A 13301-nucleotide genomic window follows, 5' to 3' on the forward strand; every position below is an offset into this window, starting at 1 on the left:
TATTTGGAGTAAGGAGAAAGGCCAGGTAAATTATTGGTCTGTTGATGAAGGATAAAGGGTATAAGGATATAGATTCTGACTTAATAAATCAATATTTTTAATTTTTTTAAATGTACAACATTGAGCCAAAAGCCACTGAGGGAGAAATTAATCATTTTAAAAAATAATATTGATCTTCCAAATATTACATGTGAACCTTTATTTTTTTAAGAAACAGATACTATTAAAACTATGAAATAGGGAAAGATCATGGTGCTGATGGGTATCCTATTGAGCGATATAATATATATTTCACTTTTTTGCCCCTATATTTCTTGATGTTGCTAATGATGCTTATTTAATAGTTTCCAACTTTTTAAAAATGAGGCTTATAAAACAGTAATGTTGAAGACTGATAAAGATGCTGCTGAAGGTACAAGCTATTGCCTGTTTTGTTAAACATTGATTCAAAAATTCCGAGAACTGCCTTGGCACGTAGATTACAGACATCATCTTCTTGTGCAATCTGGCTTTATAAAAGCGCGTCAAATGTTGGGCAATATTAGACCACTAAATGATATTATGGGTATACATTCAGAAAATGTTCAATTGGCATTGGATGTGGAAAAGGCATGGTACAGTGGAAACATCTGGAGCACGTTTTTGCCAAATGTGGATTTCTTTATTCATTGGACTTAAAAGCCGCACTCTTATTCTTCAGCCAGGGTTATTACAAATGGAATTATTTCTTTACTCCTGAAGATGTATCATAGAACTTGTCAAGAGTGAGGCAATCAAAGTCCATGTGGGTTATAAAAGCAAAAAACCCTTAAACTGTTATTAGGTTCTGATTATTATATCTTATGGATAAATATGGACAGCATATAATAGAATATATTATGAATTATGGGCACTAAGCTTGGGTAGCATTGGATAGAAGTATTTGCTTTCTGCTTAGGAACTGTATCTTTGTTGATGTAATGGAAAGACTGGCCAGTATTATTGTGTATGGCCAAGATTTAATCCTTTCTAAAAATTTGTCTGATGTTTTTCTAATATGTATTATAATACAATGATTTTGTTTTCTTTTTGGTTTTTGGTACTCTTTTAAAATTAATTTCTTTCTGTGTTTTGAAGCAATAAAATAATAAAATAAATGGTTAGCTTTAAGAAAAAGATCTTCAAGTGTCTGAAGGGGTATCACCATTGAATATTAAGAACAAATTATTAGGAGTAAAAGCAATTAAACAGTGGAACTAATTACCAAGGGAGGGAGGAAAAAACTCCTCTCTGCTGGATGTGTTTAAGCAGAGATCTGATAGCTATTTTTCAGGGATGCTTTAAATTGGATTTTACAGTGCCACTCGTGCAACAAGAATATACACAATTGCATTAAAAGGTCTGATAACGATTGCAAGTATTTCTAGTACTCCTCTACCCAATGTATGCCTCTTAAAACTTTATAATGGGGAAAACCTCATACTGAATATCATTTACACAAGGATGAGCAGAGAAGAAAGTCACCAGTAGGCCTGGATCCACAGTTCACTCCATTTCACCAGTGGTAATAAACATTCTATGGTTTCCTATACTCGGCCAAAATATTCTTCTGCACATTTATTTAGATATATAAAAGGCAGATAGCAAGTAATGAGAAATAAAGGAAAATATTCACAGAGAACATTGCTACATTTATAATCTGCAAGTGTTTGAAACATTCCACATATCTCGATACATTTTAAGAGCGCAGCAGTCAACAACAGACATCCTGTTATATCTATCACCTGATCATTTTCCCCATGGAAACAATAAACCACAGAAGCAGAATTTACATAAAATTATCTTGCTCCATTTTATTTAAGATTCTTTTCTCCAGTTAGTAAAAGAAAGATGTGTCTCTTTTTATACATATATACAAGTTCAGTTATAAAAATAGACAGCACATTCAAAGAGGAAAAAAAGGCTTGGCATTTTTCTCATTCCCTCTAAACACTGTATATATACATGTGAATCTGAGGGTGGCAGGGTAAAATCTTCATGATTTAACTTAAATATCCCTCCCCACCCAATTAATCCCTCCAATTTTTTTTCTTAAATCAATCTAACTGAACTCATTTCTGCTATTTTCAGGTGTGCAAATCAGAAGCAAAGTCAACAGGAAGCACTTGCTCTACATTGAGGGATGCCAGGCAAGGTGCATGAGACTGAAAAATCCTTTGCTGACTTAGCTAAGATCTTCACCTCGTAACCTGGTTCTCCCTTGAAAGGTGAAAATGCCCAGAAAAAAACAACCACTTACTGTCAATATGAAGGCAGGAGAACTGCCTCCCCCCTTCATCTCAGTGCAATGAGGACAGTATACATATCATGCTAAAGCAGAGGGTTCTTGTGCATTCAGAATGGAGTACCAGAGCAGAGAGTTGCACAAATGGCACCATTAATCTCTCACAACTTCACTAGCTTTACAGAGCTTTAATACAGTGCCAGATCATCACAGTGGAACAATCCAACCCTACTGAAGGGTGTGGACACTGCTGACAAATAAGACCAGCTATGTGCGCATACACACTTAATGAATTGGAATGAAAGACATTTTACCTTAAATAGGGACCAGAAGGGAAAGAAAACAGCATTGCTCATCTTGTGTAATACAACAAACAGTGGTACCTAAATCATCATCCAAAAGCTCTTCTATGGCACAATGAGAGGAGAAATAGTGATGTTTTCTCCCTCTTGTATTTATTCTTGTTTAAAGTAACTCACAAAGTGTCATTCTATTTTAAAACCTTTAAACCCATATAAGCAAATTTGGGGGTGGGGGAGCTTAAAAGATGTTGATGCATCTGACCCCTGGATATTATGATCTTAAAGATTTTTCCACTCTGTGACTGCAGAGATAGCAATGCCATTCCAAAGAGCTCTAACCTGTTTTACTGTTGGGCTGACTAATTAAACAGTATTACAGTAATCCAGAAGCATGATATTGACAAAAGATCCTTTTTAGGATACAGTGCAAAACTCTCCTTTTCCCTGAAATCTATTCTTTATGGTATATCACTATTCATCACATTAGAACCATCCAATTATTTTTCCACAGCTTCTTCCAAAAGGCGCAGAGCAGAAGGCTCATCTGAATCTACAGATCACCCCCAAAGTTTAGATGCTGAGCTCCTTATTTTAAAAACAAGCTGAATTCCATGAAACCTGAAAGATGAGGGGAGAGTATGCTGGTATGAGTAGGAATGAAAGGGGAGGTCTTGCAGCTGGTCTCACATGGAAGTTGGATTCTTTCCCTGCATGATTTGTAGGATGCTACCAAAAAAAAAAATCCTCAATGGAAAAGTTAAGCCCAAGCATCCCCGTGTCTCTGACCCTCTTCCTCACAATTCTGCAAAGGGTAGTAAATCTGGACTACGCATGAAAGTGCACATAAAACACCTCTTGCCAAGTAGTGCAGTAATCTTCACACCCACAGATGGGATGAAAACAAGGCATCATCTATATACCCTTTTGCTGGTAGGCGTGGGCTACTTTGAAAGCCAATATGAACACATATAGGTTCCAGGGATTCAAAATTACTATCGCCCACCTGAGATATGGGCTCCTTTATATTGTTTTCGAATGGGGGTTTCTGGTGCCAAGGAGCTGGTTAGGCTTAAGGTCTTAGAGGATCCACAAACACTGTTTCCTTTGCTCAAGGAGGAAGAGGCGCTTGATAATCCAAAATCTGAAAGTCCAGCAGGTCGTATAAGTGGAGTCTGGAGAGGGCTGCCTGAAGGCATACCTAGCCGAAAAAGACCACAAAGTAATAGTAGTAGTAACTGTAATAGTAAATACTTCCTCAAGAAATTAGACCTGAAACATGACTTTTTAAGTGAACACAGTACTAAAACTGCAGGGTTAATAATTAACTATGACTTTCAATGAAAAAAATAACTTCCAACTTTTTAAAAAATCTAAACAGATTTAAGAATAGCAAGTGTGAGGCATCTGAGCCCATTCATTTTAATGCAATTAAAAGAAAATACTATAAAACAACAAAATGTTGTCTGTTCAATCATCATCTAAATTTGTGACAGAAAATGTATTAGTGCAAAGTGGCTCCATAAAAGACTTTCCAATTAAAAATCTGATAAAAAAACAAAGGTATGGATTAGAGGACTAGGCAGTTGTACCCAACTGCCTATTTTTCTGGAATTAAATATGAATTTTATACGATACTATAATTCCTTCAGGAAGACCTGGCTGGGTCTTCTCTGATAACTCTACACGTGCACAGCCTACCTTTAGACACGTTGTACCCATAGGCTGCATATGCTGCTGCTGAGGCAGCAGCTGCTCCTGCTTTAGCGCCCGCCATGGCAGCTGCACTTCCTGCAGTCGATTTTCGGCTCCGACCTTTCGTTGTGCTTTTGGATCCACTGTTTGAACCTTTGGGGCGACCTCGACTTCTACCTGAATGACCTCTCCCTGTGACAGGCATATCCTGTACTGAAATTCCTTAACAAAACAAAGGAAGAAAGAAAACGTGGAAACATCTAGCAGTACATCAGAAATGATGTTTCTAACAAGCATAATTGGACTTTTCTTTATGGATGAACAATGTACAATTTATTAAAGATATTTCATTCTCCAAACCGGCTACATATTAGCAGATATATATTGCCACATTCTTAGATTAAAAAATGTTTTTGACAAGAGTGCTTCATACCTGCACTCTCCATTTCCATTATAAATTGATACTTTTAAATGATACACTTGATTCCTGTGTGACTAAATTTATAGAATAATGAAAAAAAGTCTTGTTTTGCTGAGTTATCACTGTAATATCCCATAATACTCCATAAACATTTTATCTCAGCAGTTCATGAACTATCCCACCTTTCCTTGAAGTTATTCAAGATTTGTATTCAAAATGAATTCATTCTGTGCATAAGAAATTTAGCTCATCACTCTGCTTGATAAGTACCCTTGTAGAAGTAAAAAAAAAAACAAATATTAATCTTCCTTCCAAAGGAACTGGCTCAATAAAAACAATATTTTTACTAACTTATCTATATCAATGAAGTCTGAGCTATCTATAAGTAACTCTTCCTCCCACCAAAAAAACCCCTTAGGGTCACAGTGGATGGCCCAATAAAGATATTGACTCAGATGCCGCAGGTTTCAAAAAGGGCAAATGTCACACTAGAAATCATTTGGAAAGGGACTGAAAACAAAATTTCCAGCACTGTCATGGCCTTACACATATCTGTAATACAAATCTGTATGCATGGTTCTGGTTGCTATAATTGAACAAGGAACTAACAGCTGGCAGGAGTACAGGCAACTGTGATCAGGGAGTTGACAATTCTTTCTGGTGAGAAAAGGCTACCATGGTTGGGGCACTTCAGCTTAGAAAAAAAGATGGCTGGTCATATGACTGAGGTGTATAAAATCATGTACAGCATGGAGAAACTGGACAGGAAGAAGTTTTTCTCCCCCCCCGCCCCCAAAACATTTGGACTAGAAGTTATCGAGGAGCCCAACAGACAAAAGACAATGCTTCATACAGCACATAATTAATTTGGGGAATTCATTATTACAAAACATGGTCATGTCCACTACCATGGATGGCTTAAAAGAGTCTTGTAAAAATTCACAAGGGCAGGTTTATCAAAAGCTGTTGATACAATGTAACCTCCAGCTTAGGGACAGCATCTCTCCGAATACCAGTTGCAGAGGAAAAAGTGGTGGGGGGGGTATGTCTTCTTCTCTTCAGAGCCTCTCAGAGAAGAAGAAAAAACAAAATGCTGGACTAAAATTGGCCTTAGACTGACCAGCAGTTTCATTTATAGCAGTCTAATTATTTTTTTAATGTGTATGACTTAATGTTGACTATGACAAAAGGATGTCTTCGCTTCCAAAAAAAATCATAAATCTTTTAAATTCAGGTTAGATTATCTACTTTCCCAGAATCCTGATGACTGAAACCAGAGGTACAAATTCTAGAGATAATTATCTCTATAATTTAGTAATACTTTAGAGATTAATATAGAGCAATACAAGTAGTCCTCAGGTTACACACCACTTAGTGACAGCAGTTCCACAGTCGCAGCTGCGGTTGTTGGCCCAGGACCTCATGGTTCTCATGCCCTGCCACATTCATCTCCGCTTCAGTTCTGCCCATCTGCCTATTCCCCACCACCAATCTTTGCCCTTTGACTGCCCTGCACTCCACCACCACCTACTCCTGGTGCCCCCTGCTGACCGCCGTTTTCTCACTCCCACTGCTGACAAGGTGTGCCTGGCTGAAGCAGCTGTTGGCCCTTTGCGAGGTGGGCTGCCAAGTACTCAAATTTTGATCATGTGACTGCAAGAGTGCTGCAACGGCCAGAACTTTGAGGACCGGTGATAACTGCAATTCGTCCAGCGCTGTTGTAACTTCGAATGGTTGCTGAGCAAATGGTTGTAACCCAAGGACTACCTGTATTAGTCCCAGAAATTGGATGAAATCTACTTTGCTTGAATTCCCAATATGTGTGAACCCACAAATTGGTAATAGAATTATAGGATAAGAGTAAGATTCTTTTTCTTTTCTGCATCTCCATTTTTCCCCCCCAATTCCTACTGTTAGGTACTGTGATCAAAATCTTCATTCATATACAGTGGGGCAAAAAAGTATTTAGTCAGCCACCAATTGTGCAGGTTTTCCCACTTGAAAGGATGAGAGAGGCCTGTAATTTTCATCTTAGGTATACCTCAACTATGAGAGACAAAATGGGGGGGAAAATCCAGAAAATCACATTGTCTGATTTGTAAAGAATTTATTTGCAAATCATGGTGGAAAATAAGTATTTGGTCAATATCAAAAGTTCATCTCAATACTTTGTTATATATCCTTTGTTGGCAATGACAGAGGTCAAACGTTTTCTGTAAGTCTTCACAAGGTTTTCACACACTGTTGCTGGTATTTTGGCCCATTCCTCCATGCAGATCTCCTCTAGAGCAGTGATGTTTTGGGGCTGTCGCTGGGCAACACGGACTTTCAACTCCCTCCAAAGGTTTTCCATGGGGTTGAGATCTGGAGACTGGCTAGGCCACTCCAGGACCTTGAAATGCTTCTTACGAAGCCACTCCTTCGTTGCCCGGGCGGTGTGTTTGGGAACATTGTCATGCTGAAAGACCCAGCCACGTTTCATCTTCAATGCCCTTGCTGATGGAAGGAGGTGTTCACTCCAAATCTCACGATACATGGCCCCATTCATTCTTTCCTTTACACAGATCAGTCGTCCTGGTCCCTTTGCAGAAAAACAGCCCCAAAGCATGATGTTTCCACCCCCATGCTTCACAGTAGGTATGGTGTTCTTTGGATGCAACTCAGCATTCTCTCTCCTCCAAACACAACGAGTTGAGTTTAGACCAAAACATTCTACTTTGGTTTCATCTGACCATATGTCATTCTCCCAATCCTCTTCTGGATCATCCAAATGCTCTCTAGCAAACTTCAGACGGGCCCGGACATGTACTGGCTTAAGCAGGGGGACACATCTGGCACTGCAGGATTTGAGTCCCTGGCAGCGTAGTGTGTTACTGATGGTAGCCTTTGTTACTTTGGTCCCAGCTCTCTGCAGGTCATTCACTAGGTCCCCCCATGTGGTTCTGGGATTTTTGCTCACCATTCTTGTGATCATTTTGACCCCATGGGGTGAGATCTTGCATGGAGCCCCAGATCAAGGGAGATTATCAGTGGTCTTGTATGTCTTCCATTTTCTAATTATTGCTCCCACAGTTGATTTCTTCACACCAAGCTGCTTGCCTATTGCAGATTCAGTCTTCCCAGCCTGGTGCAGGTCTACAATTTTGTTTCTGGTGTCCTTCGCCAGCTCTTTGGTCTTGGCCATAGTGGAGTTTGGAGTGTGACTGTTTGAGGTTGTGGACAGGTGTCTTTTATACTGATAACAAGGTCAAACAGGTGCCATTACTACAGGTAATGAGTGGAGGACAGAGGAGCCTCTTAAAGAAGTAGTTACAGGTCTGTGAGAGCCAGAGATCTTGGTTGTTTGTAGGTGACCAAATACTTATTTTCCACCATGATTTGCAAATAAATTCTTTAAAAATCAGACAATGTGATTTTCTGAATTTTCCCCCCCATTTTGTCTCTCATAGTTGAGGTCTACCTATGATGAAAATTACAGGCCTCTCTCATCTTTTTAAGTGGGAGAACTTGCACAATTGGTGGCTGACTAAATACTTTTTTGCCCCACTGTATGCTCTGCTAGGCCACTGTTTATTATGCACATTAATGCACGTGGCACTGAAAATCACAGAAAACAGTAATTTGGCAAAATGCACCAATTACTTTCATGACAAGTTGAGGAATTATTCAGATCACAACTCCTGCTTGTAAGTCACTGTAGACACTGATATTATATCAATTTCTGAATTTAATTTAAAAATAAACTTCTCAAGCATACAGAGAATTAGTCAGGACATACGATTTTACTGACCTAACATATCTGAACAGGACATTCTTTTCTGGATTGCCTCTTGTCCAATGTTTTGTAAATCTGATAGTAATATGCAGTGTACAGAATTCACAGCACGTATTTCTAGGCCAAGGTTACAGATAAATACTAACCATTCATGTTGTCAGAGACAGAGCCAGTGACGGAAGCTGGGGAGTTAGTAGCTCTTGACTGAGGTGCAGAAGATGCTGGATCATCTACAATCACAAGCATGTCACTGCTGCTCTCATCAGGGGGGATGGAACCCATGTGCAACTCACTGTTGATGGAAATCTAAATCATATACAAACAAAATCCTGTATGTTATCTTGAATTACACTAGTAAATGAAACATGCTTTCTGACAACACAAGACTCAAGGTTTCTTGCTGCAACTGGCAATGCCTCCTTGCCAAACATATCCCTCTGAGCATCAATGTTTTTACCCTAGTTTTGATTCCTTAGCCACTGCTCGTATCTTCTCCTCAATGAGCTATACCTCATGCTTTCAAAAATAGATATGCTATTTCTTAAGTTAATTTTATATGCTCTGTCTCTGAATTTCACTTTAATTATATATGACATGGGCAGCTATATAAATTTGAAAAATAAATAAATAGATTCACTTCTGGAATTCCAAGAGACCATGTTGGAGCTTTTATAATGGTTATCATGGGATTGCTGGGGGAGGGGGGGATGAGACTTGTCACAATGACTTACGTAAATCACACAATACCCATTCACCAGAAGACAAGCTAGTGGACTTGCTTCCCATCACCTATTCTATTACTCCTGCTTACCTTTGCTTTTGTTTTTTGTTTTCTTTTTGTTTCCTAAACTGGTTGCATAAATGTTTATTCCACTACATGTCAAATATGTGTATTTTCTATGACACAGAGTTATATTTTTCTATACAGCAATTATTTCATTTATGGAATAACCAAGTTGTTTGCTAAAGAGATCCTTACTTCACTGAAAGGGCTGGGCATGGCAGACTCTACACTAACAAAAGACTCATCTCCATCAGCTGAAAGGTTGGAATTATCTGCAGATGGAACAAATGGGACCACAAGATTGATGCCTTCTTTCCTTTTTCTCCCATCTAACTCATCTTCCTTCTTTTTCTGCAATAAAAAAAGAAATTATTGTAAGGCTTGGAAATATACCAAGACCCTAGAAATTAAGGTAACAATATGCCATTTCACCAACACAATACAAAGTAGTATGAAAAAAAAAAAGAAAGCAATATTGCCTGATCTGTGAGTCTCCTTATTAACTTAAACAGTCCTGGTACATCAGACCAAATAATCCTTCAAGTCCCACATCCCATGCTGGGATGAGATACTACTAGAAAGTTTACTAATAGTGCAAGAAAAAAACAGACCTCAAATTTTATCCCAGCAACTGCCTTTCAGAGGGATATATTCTCTAAGCGTGAAAGAACATGCATCATGGTTATTCACCTTTTAAATGTACAGGTAGCCCTCACTTAATGAACACTTGTTCAGCGACTGTTCAAAGTTACAATGGCACTGAACAAATGGTACATACACCCAGTCCTCTAAGTTACAGCCGTTGCAGCGCTCCCGCAATCATGTGATCAAAATTCAGGCGCTTGGCAGCCCACCATTTATGACCGCAGAGGGCACTTCAACTCCCCCCACTCACCTATCTCCCTACAATCTCTGCCCTTTTGGCCACTTTGCACTCTGCCCTGCATCCTTGCCGCCTTGCACTTGCCACCCCAACTGACTTTCCCTATCTTCCTTCCCCCACTGTTGATGAGGCATGCCTAGCCTGGCCCTTCATGAGGCAGCTGCTGGGTGGCAAGGGTGGAGCGCGGGGCGGTGAGGGTGCAGGGTGGTGCAGAGGTGGTGGGCTGCAGGGTGGCCAAAAGGGCAGAGATGGGGGGAAGATAGGCTGCTGGGGGGAGTTGAAGCAGAGGTGAGTGTGGCAGGGCAGGAGAAGCATGAGTGCCTGGCCTAACAACGGCACGGCCTGGCCTAACGACTGCAACTGGGACTACCGAAACTGCCATCACTAAGTGGTGTGATCACGTGATGTTTCGCCTAGCAACCACATTGCTTAATAATGGAAATTCTGGTCCCATTTAGGGTCATTAAGCAAGGACTACCTGTAGTAGTCCCACATCTTATACTGGATTAATTCATCATATAATTTACTATTACAATTAAATTATCTATCACAATTTTATAAAAAATATTTGCATGAAAATAGCTGAATTTTTATAATGAGATACTTAATTTGCCAATATAGAAATCTTGGTTAACCCTAAAGCTGGGCAAATATTATTTTAGGAAAATTTAATTCAAACAGCAAAACTGGTCCTTACTGAGAAGTCTCTCCCTCACTCTCTCTTGCTGTCTTTAGACTGCAGTGTTAATCAAATTTTAATGACCAGACTCCCACCCCTTTCAGTGAAGGAGTTTAGCCTGTTACAAATCTTGGGGTTTGAGAGCAAATACAATACATGACAAACAAATAGTTTAAAAAAGGACATACATACATCCCTTGGTGATTCTACAAATATATTCTGGCTGAGCTACTGACTTTTATGCTCAAGCAAAAATGAACCTGAATGGAACAAAAGATAGAAGCTTCTGGAGACAAAAGTCACAAAGCTATAAATATAAGCAATGGAAAAAGGAATATTCAAAATACCTTCTCGGCATACTTTTCCCTTTTACGTTTACGCTCTTTGACACGATTTGTTTCCTCCTGTTGCCGTTTCTCCTCCTGACGTTGACGCACTATATGTTAAGAAATATAGGGAAAGATCATGAACAGCACAGATGCAAATATAGTTGTAAAATGTTAGAACACAGTTTAACATTTACAAAGCAGATCTGTGTTATTTCTTTAACTGCAATTCTTTATCCTACAGTCTTTAACTACATTCCTTTCAAACATGGCTCATCCCTTCCTCCAAGAAAATAAAGTTTTAATTAGTCATATGAGATGCAAAATGGCCCTCATATAGATTTAACATTTACCAACAGGCAAATGATAGAATGAAAATATCACAGCCTCATACTCGTCTTGCTACTATATTCTTGGTTTCATTCTAAAGCTATCATTTTTTTCTACTTTTAAATGTTTTAAAGGAGAAAAAAATATGCCAACTTTTAACTTAGGAATGATTCTCACTGTATTACATTGTTATGTTTTAGCAAGATAAGTAGCGCAGCAGCAAACTTCCTTCTTCTGTATTTAGTATGTATGAAGTTTAGACAGGAGGAAAAAAATCTCACATTCTGTTTCAAACACGGAAATTTCCATAGTACTGCTTTAATGCAGTGTATATTGTGATCAAATGCCACAATAAGATTTTAATTCTGCATCAAATTAAAGTAAAATTAATCCTCCTCAATTTCCAGTTACCTACTCAAAACACCAAGCAAAAACAGCTGAACATGTTCACAACAGGTGATGTGTTAGGCAGAAAAGAGGGTTTTACATACATTTTTTTTCAAGTTCCTCATCATCCAGAAGTAGACTAACAACTTCCTTTGGTTTCAAGGTGTCTGGTTTGAAATTGCCTCCTGAAATCACCATCCTCTGAATCTAAAGAAAAGAATCTGGAATATTAATACTGGAGACAGTGTTTGATTTGTAAGGCAACATTTGATACAGAGACCAGGAACAAAGCAAAGCACCTTTAAAAAAATGTACTGTAAACTGGACTGGTATTTATGAATATAGATTTTTTTTCCTATTCAAGAAATTCTTTGGAATAAAAATATTATTACTATTATGATTATCAATATGTTGAAACTTTAAAAAATAAAATGTTTTGTGTACTAAGATCAACTGCAGCTTGATGTTATGATTCCAACTGCTCTAACACATATTCAAATATGCATATAAACATCCATGGATAAGAGCACTGATAACTCAGTAAAAATTGTGAGACCATTGTGACAAACCCAATAAATTGGTAAGGAACAAAAAGTTCTGGTAGTTGGCAAGATCTCCTCCACATTCCTATAATAACAGTGATGTGAGCCTGTAATTTTCATTCTAGTCTTATAAAGAATCCCATTTTTAAAAGAACACAGGTGTACAACACGAAAACAAAAGGACTTTGATGTTCTGAACAATCTAGTCATTATACATACTGGATAACCATCTCCCACTAGCACATGTATTAGTTGTGCTGGCTGAAGGTAACAAAGGCTGTAGTTCAACACAACTGCAAAGCATCAGACTGAGGGAAATCTGGAATAGTCTGAAGGGTGCAATGCCACCACCTTGCTAAAATCAAGCATGTTTCAAACTGATCAGTATCAAAATTGGAATTCAACCTTGGAATGCTATATATGTACACCTACTCAACTTTTCTAACAGATATATAGAATAGAGATATATTAATAAACATAAATAATAGAGATAAAAGCTGTCATTATTACTGATGGAGAACAGACCTTGTTTGTGTTTCTATGGTTCTGGACTTGTCTTTTTTTGTTACTTTACATATATGCAAAATGACAGGGCTGTTTTTGCACATGTGTAACATACGTTGCTTAAGGCTTAGATAGTCTGTGCAAGAGAGGCAGTCTGGTGTAGTGGTTAAAGGCATGGAGCTAGAAACTGGGGGACTGTGAGTTCCAGTCCTCCCTTAGGCACTAAGCCAGTTGGGTGACTTTGGGTCAGTCACTTTCTCTCAGCCCTAGGAAGAAGGCAGTGGCAAAATACTTCCAAAACTCTTGCCAAGAAAACTGCATAGATTTGTCCAGGCAATCACCAAGAGTCAAGACTTACTTGAAGGCACCACCACCACCAACAAAAAAGTACCCATATTGCTTTTCCTCCTTGC

At 38.6% G+C, this 13301-nt stretch overlaps 1 protein-coding gene across 3 annotated transcripts in view; it reads right to left on the reverse strand.

The window, feature by feature from the left end:
- Positions 1-1806: 1806 nt before the first annotated feature.
- INO80 (INO80 complex ATPase subunit) overlaps positions 1807-13301 on the reverse strand; it is a 68163-nt gene continuing 56668 nt past the window's right edge. For all 3 annotated transcript variants that reach the window (XM_025168632.2, XM_007431354.4, XM_088145478.1), the window contains 6 exons: positions 11947-12049; positions 11147-11235; positions 9433-9588; positions 8600-8759; positions 4264-4479; positions 1807-3763 (listed from right to left, as the gene is read on the reverse strand). In XM_025168632.2, coding sequence (XP_025024400.2) covers positions 3558-3763; positions 4264-4479; positions 8600-8759; positions 9433-9588; positions 11147-11235; positions 11947-12049 — 930 coding nt within the window. In that variant the 3' untranslated portion in view covers positions 1807-3557. The remainder of the gene's footprint in view (positions 3764-4263; positions 4480-8599; positions 8760-9432; positions 9589-11146; positions 11236-11946; positions 12050-13301) is intronic.

This window comes from Python bivittatus, unplaced genomic scaffold (assembly GCF_059951505.1).
Source record: "Python bivittatus isolate LINGU-HERP-01145 unplaced genomic scaffold, Pbiv_v1 ctg000480_np1212, whole genome shotgun sequence".
Classification (NCBI taxonomy): Eukaryota; Metazoa; Chordata; class Lepidosauria; order Squamata; family Pythonidae; genus Python; species Python bivittatus.